The 22,605-nt window shown below is 42.8% G+C and overlaps 1 protein-coding gene across 2 annotated transcripts; it reads left to right on the top strand.

Moving 5' to 3' along the window:
* Positions 1–3,869: 3,869 nt before the first annotated feature.
* On the top strand, positions 3,870–22,424 carry cog1 (component of oligomeric golgi complex 1). Of its 2 annotated transcripts, XM_062970853.1 has the most exons (15): positions 3,870–4,319; positions 7,036–7,268; positions 8,329–8,510; positions 8,903–9,073; positions 9,632–9,788; positions 11,572–11,782; positions 12,580–13,368; positions 13,940–14,086; positions 15,740–15,901; positions 17,087–17,214; positions 18,717–18,825; positions 19,721–19,830; positions 19,915–19,993; positions 20,313–20,351; positions 22,260–22,424. In XM_062970853.1, exons 1-14 carry the CDS (start codon positions 3,885–3,887, stop codon positions 20,328–20,330), a joined length of 2,931 nt encoding a protein of 976 aa, XP_062826923.1. In that variant the 5' UTR covers positions 3,870–3,884; the 3' UTR covers positions 20,331–20,351; positions 22,260–22,424. The 2 variants fall into 2 exon arrangements, with proteins under 2 accessions (XP_062826923.1, XP_062826922.1); XM_062970852.1 differs by lacking the exon at positions 20,313–20,351.
* Positions 22,425–22,605: the final 181 nt, after the last annotated feature.

Here is a 22,605-nt window from a genome sequence, read left to right as displayed (position 1 = left end):
CCACTAAGGGTGCATCTACATGGTAGAATTAATGCAATTTGACACCACATAAACTACCCTTACTCAATCCTATGGAATCATGGGTGTTGCCATTTTATAAGGTCTTTGGCCCTCTCTGCCAAAAAGTGCTTATGCAAACTACAAATTCCAGGATTCCATAGTATTGAGCCATGGCAGATAAAGTAGTTTCAAACTGCATTAATTTTGCAGTGTAGATGCACCCAAAGGAATGAATGAATGAATGACTATATATATACACACACACACACACACACACACACATACACACACACACACAGTAACTATATATATATATAGAGAGAGAGCATCAATGCTTTTTTCTTCCATTGGGTGCCTTGGCATTTATGAAACCAAGTAATCAATTCCTTGCACATGCTACATATACTTGATAGACCCAATTAGGTTAGACCAATTGAACAAAAGGCTGAATGGTTGTGTTATGTGCCTTAGGGCCAACCTCAACTATGGTTACTACTATAGGATTTTCTTGACATGATTAATTTATTCTTGGCCTTGCATGCCTGAGCCAGAAATCAAATGCCAGTCTTCTAGAGTTCCAGTCTAATATTCTAACCACTCCATCATTCTGGCTCTGTTGTTGATTGGTAAGACAGCATGTAGGTAGAAATTGATTGAATGGGTCTGTTTTGGGGAGAATTACCAATTGAAACTGATGCATCTGTCCATTCTAGTGAACAGATACATCTCAGATTGAGATTCACAGTTCTACCTTTGATAACCATCTTGCTCCAAAGCAACAGCGAAGTTGAAACTACCCACAGTATAGGACGCCCCATCGTATCCCATATTGTCTGCGTTGGGATGCTTCACAGATGTGCTCCTCACATGCCAGGATCTTCAAGACTTCTGATGAAAAGAACAATCACATCCAACCTCTAAGAGCCAATCATAAACCTCCAATTTGGGATGGAAGCGCTTTTTCATTTTGAGAGTACCGGTAAGATGTTTTTGGAACCTTGGACCACCAATGTCTGTTGGAAAGAGGAAATACGGCCCTTGAATGTTGGGTGGCAGCTGTTAAGTATGGGCGCCTTAAGAATGTCTTGAATTTGGGCCCTGGACAAACATGGAAAGCCCTTAACAGAAAAGGATTTCATTCATTGGATTCACACTTTAATTCACTGCAGCTCACTTTAGCTGTATCTAAGGGACAAAGAGATCAGATTTAATTTAAAAATGAAACGAATGGTCATTTAATCAGTTATCAAAAGAAGGACACCAGCAATTCATGGCTTAAGTAAAGGCTATCACTAACCATAAATCAACAGAGGTCGTAGAAAAAATCAGTAGTATTACTTAAAAGAAATATTGAATATTATCCACACTGTTTGGGGGCAATCATTATATGTAAATCTTTATAGAAATGACAAGAGTCCAGGTTGCTTGCTAGCAGGAGGATGAATCATGTGCCCTTGTAAATTCTGACTGCAGTCCCCAGTATTCCTCATCATTTGGCTACACTGGCAAGGAGTTATGGGATGTGCAGTCCATTAACACCTAAAGACTGTACAGGTTCAGTACTAAGGAGATAGTAGGTGTCTTTGGGAAGACGCAATATTACTGAAGGCGCCTATAGATTGATCATTGTGGAATTCTGAAATCTGCAATATTAAAAAAATTACTTACATAACTACATAAACTATTATTATTATTATTATTATTATTATTATTATTATTTCTTGGGGCCCATCTCCAAGTTATCTATCTCATTCAGTATATGCAAGTATTCCAAAATGTAAATATGGAATGCTTCTGACATCAAGCAATTTGGATTAGGGATGCTCTGCCTATGTCATGTACAGATATTATATCACTAGGTCACCAGGGTTACTCACAGCACAAACTTGAGTCAATAGCACCTTAAATATTAGGGGGTTTTTTGGAGCTAGCTATAGTATCTAGCATTGCTCAGAATAATTAAGCCCAAAAAAAGAGCATCCGAGCTGTACATCACTTCAGCTGCTCTCAAGAGAGCATGCCTTTCTGGTTAGCAGACAAACATTTAAATGTTTAAATATTTGAAAAGATGTCACATTGAGGAGGGGGCAAGCTGGATTTTTAAACTACAAATCCCAGGATTCCATAACATCATAGAATGATAGAGTTGGAAGAGTCCTCGTGGGCCATCCAGTCCAACCCCTGCCAAGAAGCAGGAAAATCGCATTCAAAACACCCCCGACAGATGGCCATCCACCCTCTGCTTAAAAGCCTCCAAAGAAGGAGCCTCCACCACACTCCACGGCAGAGAGTTCCATTGCTGAACAGCTCTCACAGTTAGGAAGTTCTTCCTAATGCACAGTTGGAATCTCCTTTCCTGAGCCATGGAAATTCAAGTACTGTGTAGATACACCTCTAGACTTAAATCAAGTAATGTTCTTGCTACCATCATCTTCTTCTACACCATCTACACTGCCATATAAAATCCAGATTACCGTATCTCCTTTGAAATAGATTATATGGCATATAATCTGGATTATATGGCAGTGTAGACCCAAACTCAGCTACAGCGATTCCCAAACTGCAGTCACCCAGCAGTTTAGGACTTCAACTCCCAGAAGCCTCTGCTTCCACAGCCAATGACCAAGGATCCTAGGAGCTGAAGTCCAAAATATTGGAGGACAAGAGTTTTGGGGCCCCTTATATGCTGCCATATAATCCATATTCTCAATACAGATATTTATTTATTTATTTACAGCATTTATATTCCGCCCTTCTCACCCCGAAGGGGACTCAGGGAGAATCACATTACACATATAGGTAAACATTCAATGCCTTGACATAGAACAAAGACAAGACAAATGCAGGCTCCGAGCTGGCCTCGAACTCATGACCTCAGAGTGATTGGTCTCACCTGGCTGCTCACCAGTTTGCGCCACAGCCCAGGCCACATTAGCTGCCTAGAACTGGATTATCTGAGTCTACACTGCTATATAATCCAGATAATCTAGATTTTATATGGCAGTGTAGAAGGGGCCTGGGAGACGCATCAAGATCATATTTAGTACTAATATTCCAGGCTATGGGTGCATCTACACCAAGCATGGGTAAACTTCGGCCCTCCGGGTGTTTTGGATGTCAACTCCCACAATTCCTAACAGCCTGATCTACACAGAAGAATGACTGTTGTTTGACCCCGCATTGACTGCCATAGTAAAATTAAGGGTTTTTCCCCTGACATTGAGTCTAGTCATGTCCGACTCTGGGTTTTGGTGCTCATCTTCATTTCCAAGCTAAAGAGCCGGCGCTGTCCATAGATACCTCCAAGGTCATGTGACCGGCATGACTGCACGGAGTGCCGTTACTTTCCCACTGAAGCAGTACCTATTAATCTGCTCATATTTGCATGTTTTCAAACTGCTAGGTTGGCAGAAGCTGGGGCTAACTGCGGGAGCTCACCCGGCTCCCCGCATTCGAACCACCCACCTTTCGGTCAGCAAGTTCAGAGGCTCAGCGGTTTAACCCGCTGTGCCACCGGCCATAGCTCAGTGCTAAAGAATCCTGGGAGTTGTAGTTTGACAAGGTCTTTAGCCTTCTCTGCCAGAGTGCTCCATACTATGGTTCTATAGCAGGCCTGGGCAAATTTCGGCCCTCCGGATGTTTTGGACTTCAACTCCCACAATTCCTAACAGCTAGTAGGCCTATTCGATAGTATGAAGCCAGGGCAGTGAAAGTGGGGTCCCGTTTCAATCCAACCCGGCTGGAGCGTAAACAAACGTGGGCGAGAGACGTCAAGTGACCAAAGAGACGCCCTACGTGCCCTCTTCAAATATGGCGTCACGGGGCTCAGGAAAGGACGCCATGTCCTCCCTGGCCACCCAGGAGATGCTCTGCCATTTTCAAAGATGGCGGGCGGTGACACGTCAAGGGGAGGGCAGAGGGGACGGTTCCGGGTGGCCAAAGGCGAGGGCTCGGGAGCGATGGCGGCGGCGGGCGGCGAGGCGGCGGCGTTGGCGGCGGCGCTGGCATGCCTGAAGCGGGGCGGTCCGGGGGCGGAGGAGGCGTTGTTCGAGGCGCACACGGCGGCGGAGCTGCGGGCGGTGGAGCGGCGCCTGCGCGCGGGCATCGAGGGGAAGCGCGAGGAGCTGCGGCAGATGGTGGGCGAGCGCTACCGGGACCTCATCGAGGCGGCCGACACGATCGCGGAGATGCGGCTCAGCGCACAGCGCCTCCTGGAGGCCGTGCGGGGACTGCAGCGCCAGCAGCAGCAGCAGAGGCAGGGCAGTGCCAAGGGGAGGAGGGACCCGAAGCCGATGCCGCCCCCCGCCAAGGCCGCCGAGGTTGGGGCCCCTCTCTCTCTTTCTCGCGGGGAGGGAGGGGTGCAGAGGGGCCTCCTTTGCATCTCATGAAGCTACAGTTGGTCAAAGGGGTGCCGCTCCCTATGTCCACCACCTTGCACCTTGATTAGACTACTACTACTATGGACCAAACAACATTCATTCTACAGTATAGATCAGGCATGGGCAAACTTGGGTCCTCCAGGTATTTTGGACTACAGCTCTCACAATTCCTAACAGCTGATAGGGTGTTAGGAATTGTGGGAGTTGGAGTCCAAAACACCTGGAGGACCCAAGTTTGCCCATACCTGGGGTAGATGCACCCAATAGCCTGGAATATTACTACTAAAAATGATCTTGCAGTGTCTCTCAGGCCCCTTCCATACTGCCATATAAAAAGTAAAAGGTAAAGGTCCAGTCGTGACCGACTCTGGGGGTTGGTGCTCATCTCCATTTCTAAGCCAAAGAGCCAGCGTTGTCCATAGGCATCTCCAGGTCATGTGGCTGGCATGAATGAATGGAGCGCCGTTACCTTCCCACCAGAGCGGTACCTATTGATCTACTCACATTTGCATGTTTTCGAACTGCTAGGTTGGCAGGAGCTGGGACTAACAGCGGGCGCTCATTCCGCTCCCGGGATTTGAACCTGGGACCATTTGGTCTGCAAGTTCAGCAGCTCAGCGCTTTAACACACTGTGCCACCAGGGGTCCCATTATAGTGCCATATAGTCAAGATTATCTGCTTCAAACTGGATTATGTAGCACTGTAGACTCAGACAATCCAGTTCTAAGCAGATAATGTGGAGTATCTCATTTGAGAATCCTGATTATATGGCAGTGTAGAAGCGCCCCCAAAACTCTTCCAGTATTTTGGACTCAAGCTCCCATGATCTTTGTCATTGGCTGAGGAAGCAGAGGCTTCTGGGAGTTGAAGTCAAAAACTCCTGGGTGACTGCAATTGGGGAATCGATGTAGCTGAGTTTGGGTCTACACTGCCATATAATCCAGATTATCGGCTTTGAACTGGAATATATGAGTCTACATTTCCATATAACTGCTCAAAGGAGATACATTTTATATGGCAGTGTAGATGGTGCCTGAGAACATGTTGGTAGCAAGAACATTACTAGATTTAAGTCTGGAGGTGTATCTACACAGTACTTGAATTTCCAAGAAAGGAGATTCCAACTGTGCATTAGGAAGAACTTCCTAACTGTGAGAGGTGTTCAGCAGTGGAACTCTCTGCTGTGGAGTGTGGTGGAGGCTCCTTCTTTGGAGGCTCTTAAGCAGAGGGTGGATGGCCATCTGTCAGAGGTGTTTTGAATGCGATTTTCCTGCTTCTTGGCAGGGGTTGGACTGGATGGCCCACGAGGTCTCTTCCAAGTCTATCATTCTATGATGTTATGGCAAGAACTTTACTAGCTTTAAGTCTGGAGGTGTACTATCTACACAGTACTTGACATGTCCAGCTGCTGAGGATTATAGAAAATACAGGTCCAAAACATCCCCTTATCGCTCTCACATTATCTGAGGAAGGCTTCCAACATTATCCCCCACCCCAACATGCCATATCTGTGTCTATTGGTTACAGTTGTTTCTTTCCTGGAACCGGCACAATGTAGGTGATGGACAGTGGCCGCCACTAATCTTGGAACCACCACTTTGAGCAGCTCTGAGCAGAAGAATTCTCTAAAGGACCTCAGCAATAATTTCCAAACTTCTGTCCTTCGTGTGTTTTTGACATCCTCTCCAGAATTCCAAACGTTCTGGGAATTTTAATTATAATGTAAAGTTTTACAAGCAGTCCCCAGGTTATGAACGAGATTGGTTCTGTAGGTTTCTTGTTAAGTTGAATTTGTATGTGAGTTGGAACAGGTACTTTAAAATTGTCACTCTAGCCAAAAATACATATTTTTCAGAAATCTTAACACTCCTGTGGTGTTTGTTTTGCTATCTGTGCCCATGCTCAGAAGATTTCACCTCACTTTCTGTCCCTGTGATAATTGGATTTTGAAAATTTTTGCATATTGTGGATTGGTGAGAAAGCTTCAATGGAGACACCTTTCCCCCATGATAACTCTTTCAGGATTTCCCTTCCTAGGGGTAGATTTCCCTCACTTCCTGTTGTCTCACCCCATTTATAAAGAGCCCCCAGTGGCAGAGAGGTTAAAGCCTTGTGACTTGAAGGTTGGGTTGCTGACCTGAAGGCTGCCAGGTTCGAATCCCACCCGGGGAGAGCGTGGATAAGCTCCCTCTATCAGCTCCAGCTCCATGCGGGGACATGAGAGAAGCCTCCCACAAGGATGGTAAAAACATCAAAACATCCGGGCGTCCCCTGGGCAACGTCCTTGCAGACGGCCAATTCTCTCACTCCAGAAGCAACTCAGGTTGCTCCTGACACGAAAAAAACCCCCATTTATAAGTAGGAAACAGATTTTATTTTCATGTCAGGAGCTACTTGATAACCTGCAAGTCACTTCAGGTGTGAGAGAATTGGCCATCTGCAAGGATGTTGTCCAGGGGACGTTGCCCAGCCCTATGGGAGGGTTCTCTTATGTTCCCACATAGGAAGCTGGAGCTTACAGACAGGAGGTCATCCCTGCCAGCACAAGGGTTTTAACCCATTGCACCACTGGGGGACATTTGTAATTCGGGGACTGCCTGTACATCATGCTTTCATGGTCAGTAGGGCCTTCATGTGTGTCCCATGTTTCTTCAGACGCAGGAAAAGTTCTATTGCTTGGCAGCACAGATCCAACTCCTGCTGCAGATTCCTGAGAAAATCTGGAGTGCCATGGAGTCCTGCCAGTACCTGTATGCCACCCAGTTGTACCTGCTGTGCTGCCACCTCCATGGGCTCCTGCAGTTGGATTCTTCTGGCACCCACTACAGCCCAATTTTGGCACGCTTCCCTATCCTCGCACGACAAGTTGCAGCAGCCAGTCACTTTCGGTAAGTAACCTACTTGCTCTCTCTCTGTCTCTTTCTCTGTCTTTGATTATTGTTTCCTTTATAGCTGTGGTGTCTCTTCAATACACCTTCCTGTTGCAAGACCTCAATGTGGTAGCAATGAAATAAAACTACATCTCAATTATGCAAAATATCCCTCCTCACTCTCCTAAAAAAAACCCCAAAACTTGTAACTGCTATGCTCACGCCAAGCATAGAGCTCACCTTTTCAGTTTTTATCCATCAGAATTGTAAAGAATTTCTGATAGGAATGTATGTCAAAACTTGAAAAACCACAATTGAATTATGTGTGTGCCTTAAGGGTGTGAACACCTCTGGCCATAGTTTGTTCAGGTAATTTAAGCCTTATAACTTGGCAGTCAAATTAGGCCCTTTGCTCTTTTGCATACAAGGAAGTGGATTAGTCACAAAGAATGAGATATTTTTGAGCTGGGCATAAAAACATAAAACATGTGATGTGTTTCATCCCATATTTTGTTTTCTGTATAGAAAGCTTGATTTTAAAAACTTGCTGGCAATTGGGTAGGTAGCCTAAGGTAAGAGACTTCAACAAGAGGAAGATTCTGAAGATTCCCATTGGCACTACATGCTTTCCCCAAAAGTTGGAAAACTCGGTTTGAAAGGTCTGTTCTGTCTCTTCCCAACTTTCTGAAGTAATGCTTCTTTTCCACCTTAAACAGAACAGATCACTCACTGGCTCTGCCGTTCTGATTGTTGCTCTATGTGCGGAGTCCTAGATTACTTGAATTAACACTAATAGTTGTGACAGGTCTTTCCCTTTGCAACATGCATACCTGACAATGACACACCTTGGAGAGTGTGGCAGACATAATTCCCCAATGCCCTGATTTGCAGCATATCAGAAATGCTTTGGTTGAAGTATTGCCAAGTCTTTTGAGGATGGCATTGTCAGATATGCAAGACTACTTTTCGTTCTCAGTGTTACATGGTTTAAAATGACCCCTTTACTCCCTGAGTTTTGCTCTGAAGTTTAAAATCCTTTGTTAGAACTCCTGATCACATCTCATATATTCCCAACTAGGTCAACTATCCTACAGGAGAGTAAGTCTCTGCTGAAATCCCAGACTGTTCTGGATCAAGGAGTGGCGGAGGCCTTGTGTGCAGCCATGCTTCTTGAGGACAGTTCTCCACGCCAGGCTCTTGCAGATTTTCTGCTCGCCAGGAAGTCTGCGATCCAGCAGCTTCTGAATCAGCCTCATCACGGTCAGTATAATTGCATGGTGCAGACATGGCACAATCTTTCTCCTTCTCCAAGACAAATAAAGGGCTTTCATCTTGACAGCCAGCCTGTTGTAATATTTTGAGTGGTGGGCTGGGAGACCTGGGTTCAAATCTCCGCTCAGCCATTAACATGCACTGGGCTTGTCACTCCCCTTGAGTGAGAGGACAGCAATGATAACATTTCTCTGAATAAATCTTGCCTAGGAAATCCCATGATAGGTTTGCCTTATGGTTGTCGTAAGTCAGAAATGACTTGAAGACACACACACTCATTTATCATGAATATACTGCTGCTATGCTTCTTAGCTGTCTAATGAGAATATGTACATGGCTACAATTACTTGCTGACTGAATTTATTTTTAAACAAACACAGATGCTGGCATCAAAGCACAAGTTTGCTCCTTGGTGGATCTCCTAGCCACAACCTTGTTTCAGGCTCATGCCCTCTTCTATACACTGCCAGAAGGAACACCTGCAGATCCATCTCTTCCCTGCAGTTTGCTCTTTTCAACATTGGAGACAATCACAAGTCAACACCCAACAGGTGAATCATAGGGCCCATGCGGGTTTCTTGTTTGCTTAGAGCAGAGCTTTCCAAACTGTGTTTATTACAATTTATGGCTGTGTCTGTATCTCTTATAAGGAGTTGGTTCAACCTTTAGTTTGCTAGTAAAACTGAATTACTGTGTAGCAGACATGTAGGCGCGGGGGGGGGGGGGGGGGGGCTTGAGGGGCTTCAGCCCCCCCCCCCCCCCCAAATTCTCAGGGTGGTCCGCAAGAAGGCTTTACTGGTATTATTTAAACTGTTACGTTTAATCATATCATGATCTGATCACCATGCTCAATATATCCCATCTGCATGGGGGTATTGGGATAATGATACAAAAGGTTTGCTAGGGCAGATCCCCTCACTCAGACTCAGCCCCACCCCCCGAACCAAAATCCCAGCCCCCCCCCCCCCAATCAAAATCCTGGCTACGGGCCTGCTGTGTAGTGAAACGATGCATGCCCACAAACTGTGCCACCAACATGAAATGGTGGCTTAGAAATTCATTTGATCCTCAGTGACCTCATCTCTGTCGTTTCTCCACAATTTTCCAAGGTAAAGGCATCACAGTTTTGAATGAAGAAAGCAAGTTGAGCAGCTCCTTCAAATACTTGCCGCCTTCTGTCACAGAATTCCAGCCAGCACTCAGGACTTTGGCACATCCCATTAGCCAGGATTACCTGAAAGGCACTCTCCAGAAATGGATCAATGTGTGAGTCTGTAAATAACTTAGCCTTTGTGGCCCAGCTGAAAAGCACATTGTATCTTTGATAATGTGAAAATGGTTGTGGTTGGCATTGGTCATCTGAGTTCTGCAGACTGAAGAAATCATGAAAGAGATTAAGGCCTGGACATGCAGAATCATGCAGAAGTGCATAGGCATACTTTCTAGGACCCACATAGAGAGTCTTATCCTGTATTGGTCACACTAGAAATGATGATGTTTTTAGTTATTTTAGGATTAGCATATATACCAAGTTATTACAAAAGAATGCCCTGATTTCAGAAATTCATGGTAAACGTTTTAGTGAACGCATACGTATGAAACCTACATTGATGTGAAAGAGAAGTCTTCAAGTTTTTTTCCACACACATACGTGCCGCCTGGACAGGGTAATTGCACTAGTGGACACCACAAATAGAGCTAGCCAGGAGATGGGGATACCTCAACCAATGGTGTGGAAGTTCCTTAGGCAGCGTCTCTTTATGCACTTACAGCTGGTGCAAGCTCTCACACGCAATGACCATGTTGTGCAATGCAACTTCTCCACTGCCATACAAGAGTGGATAGAAGATGACGGCTATGCTGCAATCCTCATCTTTAGTAACAAGGCTACATTTCACCTTAGTGGTAAGGTGAATCAGTGTCATCGACTGCAGAATGTTGTAACGTGTGTGGAAGGAGCTGGACTACCTTTTAGATGTGTGCTGCATGATTGACAGGAACCATATTGAACACCTTTCAGTGTGAGAAAAAAAACCTTAAAAGTCTTCCCCTTCACATTGATGTAGGTTTTATACATGTGCGTTCACTACAACATTTACCATGATTTTTTGAAATTGGGGCATTCTTTTGTAATAACTCTGTATTGCAGTTCTGGCTCAGCTGACAAGGCTTATGTATTTTTTTCAATTCTGAAATGCTATTGATCACTTTCTGTCCCTGTGATAATTGGATTTTTGAAAAAGGTGGCTTGCTGTGGAAACAAGGATTGGTGATAAAGCTTCAGTTGAGACCTCTTCTCCCAATATTAACTCTTTCAGGAGTGAATTTCCTTTCCTAGAGGTAGATTTCTCTTGCTTTCTGTTGTCTCGCTCCTTTTCTTAATAGTGAATCGTTCGTAAGTTGGATGCTTGTAACTTGGGGACTGCCTATATACTGTCCTTCATCACATATTGAACAAAAAAAGTAAACCATCTAAAAAAAGCCACATAAAATGTTAGAACAAACCCTGAAGTATGGTTTATGATTAGTTAAATGAAATACTACTACCAATTAAGGCCAGAACACATACATGTGTTGTAGAAGTAGTATCTAGAGGAGGGTCTTTTTACTGGGAGATTGCCACCACATAGGCCTGTTTTATGACTTCTAGTAAGCATACCTTCTCCCTATACAACCAGTTCCCTTCAGCTGATCAAAGTAATCTCACAGTGATCGTAAGAGAGAAGCTGCTCCTTCTGATATTCTGGTCCAAAGCTGTTCAAGCTACTGCTATTCCTTTGTATCACTTCTAAAGGACACCCTGAAGAAGAGGTGGGCCACTACAGTTTGAAATTGCTACCACTGCCATACCAGGCCCAAATGTAGCTCCACAAAAAGCACACTGTAGTTGTCCATCCCAGAAATTAACTAGATAAAGCTAGTAAAGGTAGAAATATTCTTAAAAACTATTAACTAGGATTCGAGTAATAAAGTTGCAAGAAAGGACATGCCCACCAAATTTCAGAGGGAGCCATGCCTCCAGCCACTCACTTGCTTGTGTTTATTTCAGTTGTAATGAAGATATTGTTTCTGGGATCACAAGCCTGCTAGTGTATGTGAAAAGCCTCAAAGGTTTGGCTGGGATCCGTGATGCTGTATGGGAGCTGCTCACCAGTGAGTCCATGAGTCAAAACTGGGAAACAGTATGTTGCCGTCTCCTTGACAAGCCCCTCTCTCTCTGGGAAGACCTGTTACGGCAACTCTTTTTGAACAGGTTACAGGTGAGATTGTAATTTATCTTGGCTAGGTAGGCTACCAGATGCCAAGTGTCTAGTACCAAGAAAATGGCTCTTTGTGAGACAATAGCTTTTTCTGTGTAGACCTAACTAGAGTTGTTGGAGATGGACTAAAACATTTTCTTTAAGTTCTGTATTGCTACAGGAAAGAAATGTCCATTATCTGAGGGCTGTCATCTGGCCTTCATTATTAATAACAAATATTAAGGCAATCCATATCAAAGCCAGCTCCTGTTTTGTTTTGTTTTGTTTTGTTATTTCCCTATTGCTTCCTCATATGTCCATAACCCACTCTGAATGTTTCCCATTTGTACATGTCCTTCATACTTGATGTATTTTCTTGCCTATTTTCCAGAGGCAGGAATATTCTTGGTCATACATTCTATTCTAGAGACATTTGAGACTAAACGTGGAGTTTGTTTCCAAAAAGTACCAAATCCAAAAGAAACTGAAAAAGAAGTTACTCTTATAAGTGTCAGCATATTGTTAGTCAGGAGTAGAATATTATGCACAAATCAAACTTATCACAATGTGTCAAATCACTTAGGTATAGGGTATGGAAAATTGCATTCTATAGCAAAAGAATGCACATTTTTTATTCCTGTAAAATATTTCAGGTGAAGTGGTACCTTTTGAAAACAAACTCCACAATACAATCTAGAAGTTACAGTTCCTGAAAATCTATGCATTTGCTTTCATGCCTTAAAACCATTCTTTGAGTTCTGCTTGGAACCATAGGGAGTTATATAATGATCTTTTCATCTTTCCCCCCCCCCCCCCAGACACTGACAGAGGAAGGATTTGATGACATCTCTAGCAGCTCCAGAGAGCTCCTTGTTCAGGCTATACAGGAGCTTGAAGCTAAATTTGATGCATCTGCCCCCAACAAGAGCATCCTCTTTGAACATAACATGGCTTCCTTCTTATGGTCAGAGAATCCTAATGACTTGCCACCTGATGCTGCTTGGATCAGTGTGGGGAACCGGAGCCAGTTCGCCAAGAGTGGGTTGTCTATGAAGGCTCAGGCCCACAGCCCTGGAGTCCAGAGCTTCTGCAGTGCTTTGGATTCCAAACTCAAGGCCAAACTGGACGATCTTCTCTCTTACCTGCCTATGGATTCCCCTTCAACTAAGGACATTCAGCAAGTCCAATCCAGGAACTCTGCCTTTGACAGATTTGCTGATGCAGGGACTGTGGAGGAGTTGTTGCGCAGCCACTGTATCCGCTGTGTGGATCATGTACTGGATTGTGTTCAGGGAGAGCTGCGCCATGCTCAGGAGGTGCTCCAGGGGTGTAAAGATGCTTTGCACAACCCCCAGATTAACACTGTCCTTTTCATGGCGCGGCTCTGTCGGTCGTTGGGGGAGCTGTGCCCACACTTGAAGCAGTGCATTCTGGGGAAATCGGGCTGCCCAGACAATGTGACCAGAGAACTCTGGCCTCTGAAAAAGGTGGGGAAAGGGAAGACTCAGGAAGTGAACCCTATCAAGTCGAAATGGCAAGAACTGAAGGAACGACTGTTGCAGAATAGCCTGGCTGCCTATCAGATCTGGAGTGCCACTGTTGCAAAAGTTAGTGTCCTTCATGGGAAGCGGGTACAATATCCCCTCTCTGTTGCTATTTGTTTTAGTCATTTGACTCATCTAAATTGGTTGCCTCCATTCTTACTATAGCACAATGGAGTTTTTTTGCATCTCATGATCTTTGCCACTACACACTTGAAATCTGCAAGAGATCATAGAAGGCAAAAATTACTAGGAATTAGTCTTTTTGTCCCATGAGGTCTTGCATAATTGCAGAATGTCACAAAGAGCTTTGCTTTTCCTCATCAAGGCAATATTCAGATACAGCAGCATAGGCCAGAGCCGAGGTTAAGGATGCTTGTACCTAATTCTTCTATAATTCTTCCATATCTCCTACTACCATGTTAAGGCCAAAAGGTTGCACTATAATAGTATAATATTTCATTAATAAAGTAAACAGTTTCAAATGAAAATGTTTGAAATAGACCATGATCCTCATACAGCAAATTACAATTCTGAGAAATTTCAAAATTGAAAAGTTGCATGGTAACTATATAATTGCTTTATGGTTTTATAAACCAGCAGAACCAATCTGGTTCTGACTCTTGTTTGTGTTTAGATCCTGGTCCAGTGTTTCGCACAGTCACTGCTAAAGGATGGACCTGGGTCCATTCTGGCAACTGCCACCAACTGGGAGGAGATTGAAATCGAGGAAGAGACTGAAACTGGAAGCAGTGTAAAGTCCAAGATACGGCTACCTGTCCAGGTAGGATCGAAAGGCGGAAGTAGTATAAGGATGACCATAAGAAAATAGTTGTTTTGAAAAGGTACTTTCCTTAAGAAGTGGGAAACTGATACCAAAATAGGCTAGAAACATACCAGCATTGTTGAGCCTTGGCCCGAATTTTCCCAATGCTAATCTTGTGAGTAATGCAGAATCCCAAAATACATACTATGGGCTGATAGCTATTTGGACCTTTCCTCCCACCAAACTTATTTCTAGTGAGGAAGAAGGATAGCTAGTAGGATCAGTGCCTGGTTCAAATGGTCGGGAAGTATATTTTACGGAGCTTGTTTCCAAAAAGTACCAAAATCCATCTGAACAAATTTCACAGGAATTGGAATAAAACATGCTGAGGATATAAATTATTTTGCTATAAAGTGTAATTTTCCAAACCCTGTGTAGAAGTGATTTGATACATTTTGGTAGTTTTGATCTATACATAATATTCTAGCCAACAATGTTCTGAAACCTATAATCATTTTTGGTACCTTTTCGAATCAAACTCCACACATTCTTCAGTGTGTGTGTTTTTCCACCCCTTTCCAAACCCCTTTTCCTGTCTTTCTTAAAATAGTTTAAGTAAGATTTATCCAAATTGAGATTTGTCTAGTACGCTTAGTACCAAATTGTATTGTTGTAACTCAGAAATGTGCATATTTTGACTACGGAATATAAGCCGCTTGCTTGTAAAATTTGATAAAGGTTTGGATTCATGATCGCAGCTATGAATGTGTAGTTACACATTTTCAACTAATTTGTATTCAAGATCCTTGTGTATTCAATAGTATAGGAAATATGTAGTGTTCATCAGAATCCCCCAGCCTTGATTGATCAGGCAGCAGCTGATGCAGACAACACCTATTGATCAGGATACAGCAGACAGATGTTTCCATCCCTCTCCTGCAAGCAGCCCCCTCTACATCAGTCAGGAGCAGGCATCAAAGTCCTGTATCCTCTTTTACTTAGCATAACTTTACATACACTTAGCTAAATAGCAGAGGGGCTAAAAAACCCTCTTAGTGAATTGTTAATAGATATATTGGGATACTGGAATGTGCATCAATGTACAATATGCATAATGCAGTTTGCTGGCTCTGCTATGTAGTAACCATAGCGCTTTACTGGATACATGCATTACAAAACTGATTAGTTCTAATTCCCACATCAGTTAAGTCCAATCCCCTGATATATGGGATGACATAACTCCCATACAGAACTCTGGCCAAAATCCCTGTCACATTTCCTTTACACACCAGAGATTGCCTGGTGTAGGGAAATGAGGATATTAATATGCTGGATCTCAATCAACAGGAGAACATATGCATCACTCACAGCAGCTGCTTCCTGGGTAATCATAGGAGATGCTACTTAATTAAGTAGTGTATGTGGAATTCCAGCTATTATTTATAGCAAGGGTTTCTCAAACTGTGCTCCTCCAGGTGTTTTGGACTTCCAGAAATCCCAGCCAGCTTACCAGCTGTTAGTTATTGTGGAGCTGAAGTTCAAAACATCTGGAGGAGCAGAGTTTGAGAAACACTGGTTTATAGTATTTCCTTATAGCTTGTGAACAGTGTCACTGTCAAACGCATCAAAAAGCTCAAAAAATAACATTTCAACTGTTCTTCTTTTTCATAGCCATCGTGGTGTGTTCAGTCCCTTCTCTTCAGCTTGTGCCAAGAGGTCAATCGAGTTGGAGGTCACACTCTTCCCAAGGTCACCTTGCAAGAATTGTTGAAGACTTGTATGACTGAAGTATTAGCTGGTTATGAAAAGCTCTCTGAAGTGAAACAGGAAAAGGTATGTGTGTTTTGGATGAACTACTATATGTTATTTGATGAGGTTATTTTTCATACTCCAACTCCAAAAATGTGTTTGAAAATCAGAAAGTAAGAAATTCAGAAGTTACTGAGAATGAAATGTGATGGGAGCCTGATTCACTAGGCTTTACCTAGCTCTCTTAGCATAAGCCAGTGTCTTCTTCAGTACAATCAGAGCACACTCTGGTAAAATCTTGTGCTCAAGTGCAAGCTGTGCCTGAATCTTCTGTGTTTGTCTTGTATATTGGTGCTGACAACAGTGTGTACATTGCAAAGCATCAAAATACATATGCCACTATAAGCAAGGATTACTCTTAACGTACATTACTATGTTCAGGACATCTTTTCTAGCTCCTCCCCATATGGAGTGAGCAGAGTGGATCCTAAATAGGGCTGCTCAGTCGTGGATACAGCTTCTGGACTAATCAACAGCCTCAGACCTTTAGATCGACTGAATCCATCATCCATGTGCCAGTCTGTCTTTAGGGTCTTCTAGATTTTACAGTCTTGCCCCCAGCACCCCTTGCTGATCACCATGGGACTTTTGTTGGTTTTGATTTTTTTGGAAGATGTCTATGTGTATTTATTTGTTTAAATGTCAAGATTGGTGCACAGTGACCAACAGACACAGAGAGAGGTTTTGATTTAAAGGCATGGCCCCATGATCCTGACATGTATGTGTTTTATTGGTGTGGTTGCCATGTTGATCCTGATTGTTAGTTCCATTTAGAGCAGGTCCACTAAATCAGTGAAATGTACAAGACTCCATTCTAGTCAGGGTGAGCATAGATTTTGGTCATTGTAGAAAGGTACACTGGATCAGCTACATAACTTGTTGAAACATGCATTAGATGTATAAACTCTCCATGACCCATTACTCTGCATCTATGATGATACTTTTGGTACTGAACACAACATCTAGGTTAAAGATTGACAACTTGTGGCCTCCATTTTGCTAGAGTGTAATCTCCATCCCTCATTTTTATGCTGGACAGGGTTGACAGGAGTTCCACATGAACATCTGAAGAACCAGACTTGTCTACTCATAATTCAGATTAAAGAGACTATTGATTTAAAATTATCTTTTAAAAAGATGCAGCAATCAGCAAATCAAAAATTTCCTTATGCGCAAGGCTTTCATTTTTCTTCCATTATCTCTTTGCAGAAGGAAGGAACGTTACCTATCACTCAGAACAGAGCTTTGCAACTCTTATATGATCTTCGGTATCTGAATATAGTTTTGACGGCCAAGAGCGAAGATATGAAAAGTAGCAGAAACAAACAAGATTCCAGGTACAGTGCTCAGACAATTCTTGCAAGCTTCAACACTTTGCTATATCCTTTGGATTTTGGTCTCTATGTCCTTTGATGGCATGTCGGCCAGCCATAACGACACAGGCTCCGCAGCCATTTTTTTCCAACTGCAGCAGAACGTGTGGCTGCTGAAAACTACTGCTTTCTGTTTCTTTCGGCTACACGTGGAGCATGGAAAGGCAGTCGCTCGCCCACATTGGGCTTCCTTATAAGCCCTGCCTGTTGAGCCAGGCAGATAGCCGGGTCTCCCTTTTTAAAGCTTGAACCCAGCCAGCTTACTGAGGATTAGTCTTCCCTCCGTATTATTTGGGGGAGGGGGGGGGGGATGAAGGGGAAGCCTGGATGGTGCGGGCGCCACCGGCAGCATTTGTGAAGTGGCCTAAGGAGAAAGGATATCAGAAAGGATGTTTTCTTAGGACTGATGCCCTAAAATGACAGAAAGGGGGCTTCATAAGTTCTCCATTGCCACCAATGGGTCGAATCTTCCCGGGTCTTTTAGTTGTTGGATTGAAAAACTTATATTTTCCCAAAAACAGATCTGGGGGCCCACCAAAATCTAGATACTGAAAAAAACGGTTTAACCAAATTGCACACTCCTACTAGGTATGGCTAGAAGCAGGGACAAACAATAACTCCAGGCATTGGGCTATCTAGCATCTCAGATTATGTACTCTGTCCTGTACATACGTGGCTCTTACTGATTTCATTCTTTTTTTTGCCAGCTCTGACTGCAATCATGGATATATAGTAAAAGTGGATGGAGTTTAAGGTTTATGTGTGATAAATTATGACGAAACTGAATACTGCTCATACAGTTTTTCACTACATTGGATTTTGATGCAGCTTAGTCACTCACATTGGGCAGTTTGAACAGGGGCATAAGGAGGCAAGCCTGGATGAAAAATGTTCTTTCCCCTCACCTCCAATCTTTTGTATTTGCAACTAGAATGAACCTTTCTAGTCACCTGGAAGAGGCCTTGGTTTGTAGCAGATGATAAGTAGCAAGATATCCTTAAGTGTAAACAGTCTATAAACAATTCATTCACTCAGAATTGCATGTAATTCATTACGCTATCCACATATACAGGTTAAATAACAATACTGCTTGTATTTGTCCATTTATACTTGAAAACCATGCCAGTGCTCTTGGAAGCATGAAAGCTACAGTAAATTGAAGAAGAGGTTTCATCTAGGGCACCTTGATGGGAACAGATGTTAAAAGACATCTTTATTGTATTGAGGAACATTTTATTGTTCATTTAATTCAGGATGATATCTTTTCTAAGAATTCCATTTCAAATTGGTTAAAGACTGTTCAAATTCCTGCTCCTTGTATTTTCACTTAATCTGTTTTGGAATCATTTATTCTACTTTCTAGGGAATCAAATTTCATCCAAGGACTAGTGTGAAATTCTCTGTTCCACAGCGTGTTTCTTTTGAAATGAACATTATCAACAAGATTGTTTCTGATTTCATTTCAGGATTGAGAAGCACACAGACTTTCTGGAGAGTTATATAGATCCTTTTGACTTGGATGTATTTACTCCACACTTGAACAGCAACCTTAATCGTCTAGTGCAGCGAACCTCTGTAAGTGATCCTTTTGACACAAGATATAATAAGTGTAGCAAAACATGGTTGGCTACTATAAACCAAACCTTATTGGCTCCAAAAGCATTGCAGTGACAGAATATTTTGTAGGACAGGATGTTCACTGAAAATAAGCAAGCGTCATAGCATATACATTGTGCAATACACTTTGTTCCCAGATCATTCCTGTAACCATTGCAGGTTTTAAAAAGAAATATATAAAGGCACCACAATTTCTTTAGTGTTCTGTAGAATTAGCAGCTGCACCCCTAAATCTTGAAACATACCTCTATGATAGTGTCCTATTAATTTCCTACACAACTTTCTTCATCCTCAGCCCACTCAACCTGACCATTTGCTCACTGTTGGAAGAGCAGAGAGAACAGTAAATAAGCTATTTTCTTTGAACATCAGTGACAGTATCTGCAGAAATTTCCAGAGGTCCTTGCAGATGCCTGTCGTGTGTCCAGATAAAGAAACACCAGCTAGGTTTTTTTTAGGAAGCGTGGGGTTGTGAAAGAGATTTTGGTCACTGTAGTTTGAGAAGAATTCCGACCTTCCCAACACCCAAAGAACGGACTTGCAATGGAGTTGGGACTTGCACCACTGTAATTCTTTGACAGGATGCCAGCCAATATTCCTCTCTTTAATAGACATAACCAGGAATACCCTATAAGACAGTATGGGCGACTATATAAAGCTATGACACATCACACTCCTTAACCAGAAATCAGAGTTTGGGAGAGAGAAGTACTGCCTTTAATCAGCCGTGATAGTTATAGAGCATCCTTATATTCTTGTATGCTTCCTGTGTTTCCATGTTTATAGTTGAGTGAAGCCTTTGCATTTGAAATCTCCTGTCCTCAAAACAAGGTGACTCTCCTCTTTGATCTAGGTTTTGTTTGGCTTATTAATGGGGTCAGAGAATCAGTACAGCAGCCGAAGCAGTACTTTGACATCTCAGGAACTGCATAACATCCTACCTCTTACATCTACTCAGATCAGGTAAGTGACTAGAGCTGTAACAAACACAAAGTACTCCTCGTAAGCAAATCACCTTTGAATGAAAACCTTTTCCTTTCTTTTAAGATTTGGACTGTTACCACTCAGTATGTCAAGCTCTCGCACAACTAAATCAGCTCTGAGAAACAGTGAACATAAAGCTCAGGTTGGTTCCTTTCTTTTAACTCATCTATTCCTATTATTCACTGGCTCTTAAGGAATATTAATGTTTACTAAATGCAAAGGGGGGGGGGGGTTAAAATGAGATAACCATACTACATCTATTGAAAACCAGGACTAGTAAATTTCCATCCCCTCAGAAGGTGAAAACTGACCTACTAATTATTAACTTGGAATAGAACAGGAATTAGTAGCAACATTTATATTATTAATCCAGATGTAAAGAGCTATATAATTAATTTTGGTTTATTTTAGTAGTGTCAAAGGACTGCCTTTCTAACTTTGTCTTGTACCCTTCGTTCTAGTATGATGCAGATGAATAACCCCTGAAGAACATTGTTGGGGTATTAAAGCTTGTGTGAACTGAGTGGCTTCTTCTCTTTTGTAGGCTGATCCTTTATGCTTGCATCAGTAGAAGGCTATTGCTCTGACACAAATGTATTCTATATACCATAGAACTTGATAGCTGTCAAAGCTATCTTGTGATATGAGAAAGTGAATATGTTAGCAACTGATCAAAAAATCTGATTTTTTTTCTTCAGTGTTGCTGTGAAACTTGTGCTCCCTACAAAATGTCAAAAGAATTGGTTGGACAAAAAGGGAGGTTTCCTGTGGGATGGTGGCTTTGCTTGCTTGCTGTTTCTTTCATGATTATAGTAGTCCTCTGTGTGCTTTCCAAAAGCTCTTTAAAGCCCTCCTGTAAAGCTTACCTATGCATGTCTATAGAGCAACAGCAGTCTTCTCTTTTATGGCTGTAGTGTGTATTCATATAGCATACATTAGCTGCGTGCTTCATTTATATTTTTTAGATGATAGGAACATACCTTTTACTGATTGTCTCAGTCTTCATTGTGCTATAAATCAGAAAAACTATGTTCCTGTTTAGATATTAAGATGGTGCTGGTCCCCAGTGACAGGAACAAAACTGCCCAACTAACCCTTACAAGCGGAGAGCTTTTGAATTTCTTCACTTTAGATAAGAAAACTAATTGCATGGCTTTAAAATTTGCAAATTTATGCCCAGCATTGCATTTTCTGTAGTTCTTTCTTTCCTTCCTCCCTTTCTCTCATACAGCGTTTCCTTCCCTTTACCTTCTTTCCTTATTCTCTTGCTTTCCCTCATACACCTTCCTTTCTTCCCTCTTATTTTGCTCTTTTCACCCAGCTTTCTCATCTTTTTCCTTCCTTCCTTTTCCTTTCTTTTCAATCTTCCCCCTTCCTTTCTTGCCTTCATTACTGTCTTCCCATTTCCTTTGTCTCCGCTTTCCTTTTCTTTCCCCACCTTCCCCCTCCCCTATGTTTTGTCTTTTCCTTCCTTCCTTCATCTTCCCTTGTTTTTTCTCCCCTCCATTTCTCCTTCACATCTCCCATCCCTTCTTTCCCTTACTGTTCTCCTTGCTCCCCTGTATACACCTTCCCCGCCTTTTCTCCTCTGCTCTCTTTTTTCCCTTTCTTCTTCCCTTCCTTTTCCTAGCAGGCCCCCAATGATGTGCATACCTTATGGGGTCCAAGCCAATTCTAGCTTCCAAGCCAAAATGGTGGCAGCAAAAAGCCTGCAAGGGCCTCCAGTCAGGCCATCTATGTACACAGCAGGGGCCAGCCAGGGAGTAGCCCACTAAGCTGCTCCAGGCCAAGGAAGATTACCAGGCTGCTTCAACCTGGGCTAAGTGCAGCAGCTGTATTGTCACAGAGCCCTGCCAGCCTTTGTAGCCTTCTAACACTAATATGACAGTGGGTCACATAACCTAGCAGCAGCCAATCTGCTTTGCTCCCTTTCCCTTACCTATGCTCCGAAAGGAGTGGATTTTTTAGTCAAGACTACACCATTATTTTAAGTTGGGTCATGAAGAGTTTGTTTAGCAAGTTTGGTCCAAATCGATTTGCTACCAGTCAAGCCACTCCACTTACATGGATGCCGTATGGGTGGGGATTTACTCACTGAACTTTGGGATGAAGGATGTAGTCTGGATGCTTCCCAGTTCTCCAAAGTTTATTTGCATGCATTGGTCTTCCACTTGGAAGTCTTTTCTTTTTTTGAGCCAGCATATATAAACACCCCATTCTTCTGTGTTCTCTGTAAAGCATTTAGGGAAACAAAGGCACCCCTCATCTCCTGCAAATGTTGACCAATGAGAGCTGTAATTGTAAGCTTCTTTATCTGGCTTCAAGCAGTTCTAGATATCTTGCTTGGAGTTGCACAGCCTAGATTTTCTTAGAAAGGGATCCACTGACTTTTTTGTCCTTGTTAATAGACTCCAACTACTGCCCTTATGAGAGGAGAAGAGACCTTTCGCCCTGGTTCCCTATTCAAGCAGCTTGCAGCAGAGGAAGACGACACAGCAACACCGTCTTTGTTTAAACTTGGCTGGCTTTCAAGCATGACTAAATGATGAGCCAATAAAATATGAACTCTTGTATTCCTGGCATTATATGAGCTTTCACAACTGTCATTTCATTACTCTTCGATGTCTAGTATTTAGCACCAAATGTGACTATATGGGATCAGTTCTTTAGGCAACTTCAACGGAATAATAGAAAGTGCAGTTTTTAAAGACCCAATTCATTGAAGTACTGAGCACAGCAAAAAAAACACACACT

Source organism: Anolis carolinensis, chromosome 2 (assembly GCF_035594765.1).
Source record: "Anolis carolinensis isolate JA03-04 chromosome 2, rAnoCar3.1.pri, whole genome shotgun sequence".
Taxonomy (NCBI): domain Eukaryota; kingdom Metazoa; phylum Chordata; class Lepidosauria; order Squamata; family Dactyloidae; genus Anolis; species Anolis carolinensis.
The sequence above is the reverse complement of the archived record's forward strand: the minus strand, read 5'-3'. Positions and strand labels throughout refer to the sequence as shown.

What these genes read in the sequence shown, in the direction of transcription:
- cog1 (XM_062970852.1), top strand. Translation starts at nt 3,885, where the DNA reads ATGGCGGGCGGTGACACGTCAAGGGGAGGGCAGAGGGGACGGTTCCGG. An exon ending in CACAAGTCAACACCCAACAG is followed by an intron (nt 9,074 to 9,631) that starts GTGAATCATAGG and finishes CAATTTTCCAAG; the next exon opens with GTAAAGGCATCACAGTTTTG. An exon ending in GGAGTGCCACTGTTGCAAAA is followed by an intron (nt 13,369 to 13,939) that starts GTTAGTGTCCTT and finishes GTTTGTGTTTAG; the next exon opens with ATCCTGGTCCAGTGTTTCGC.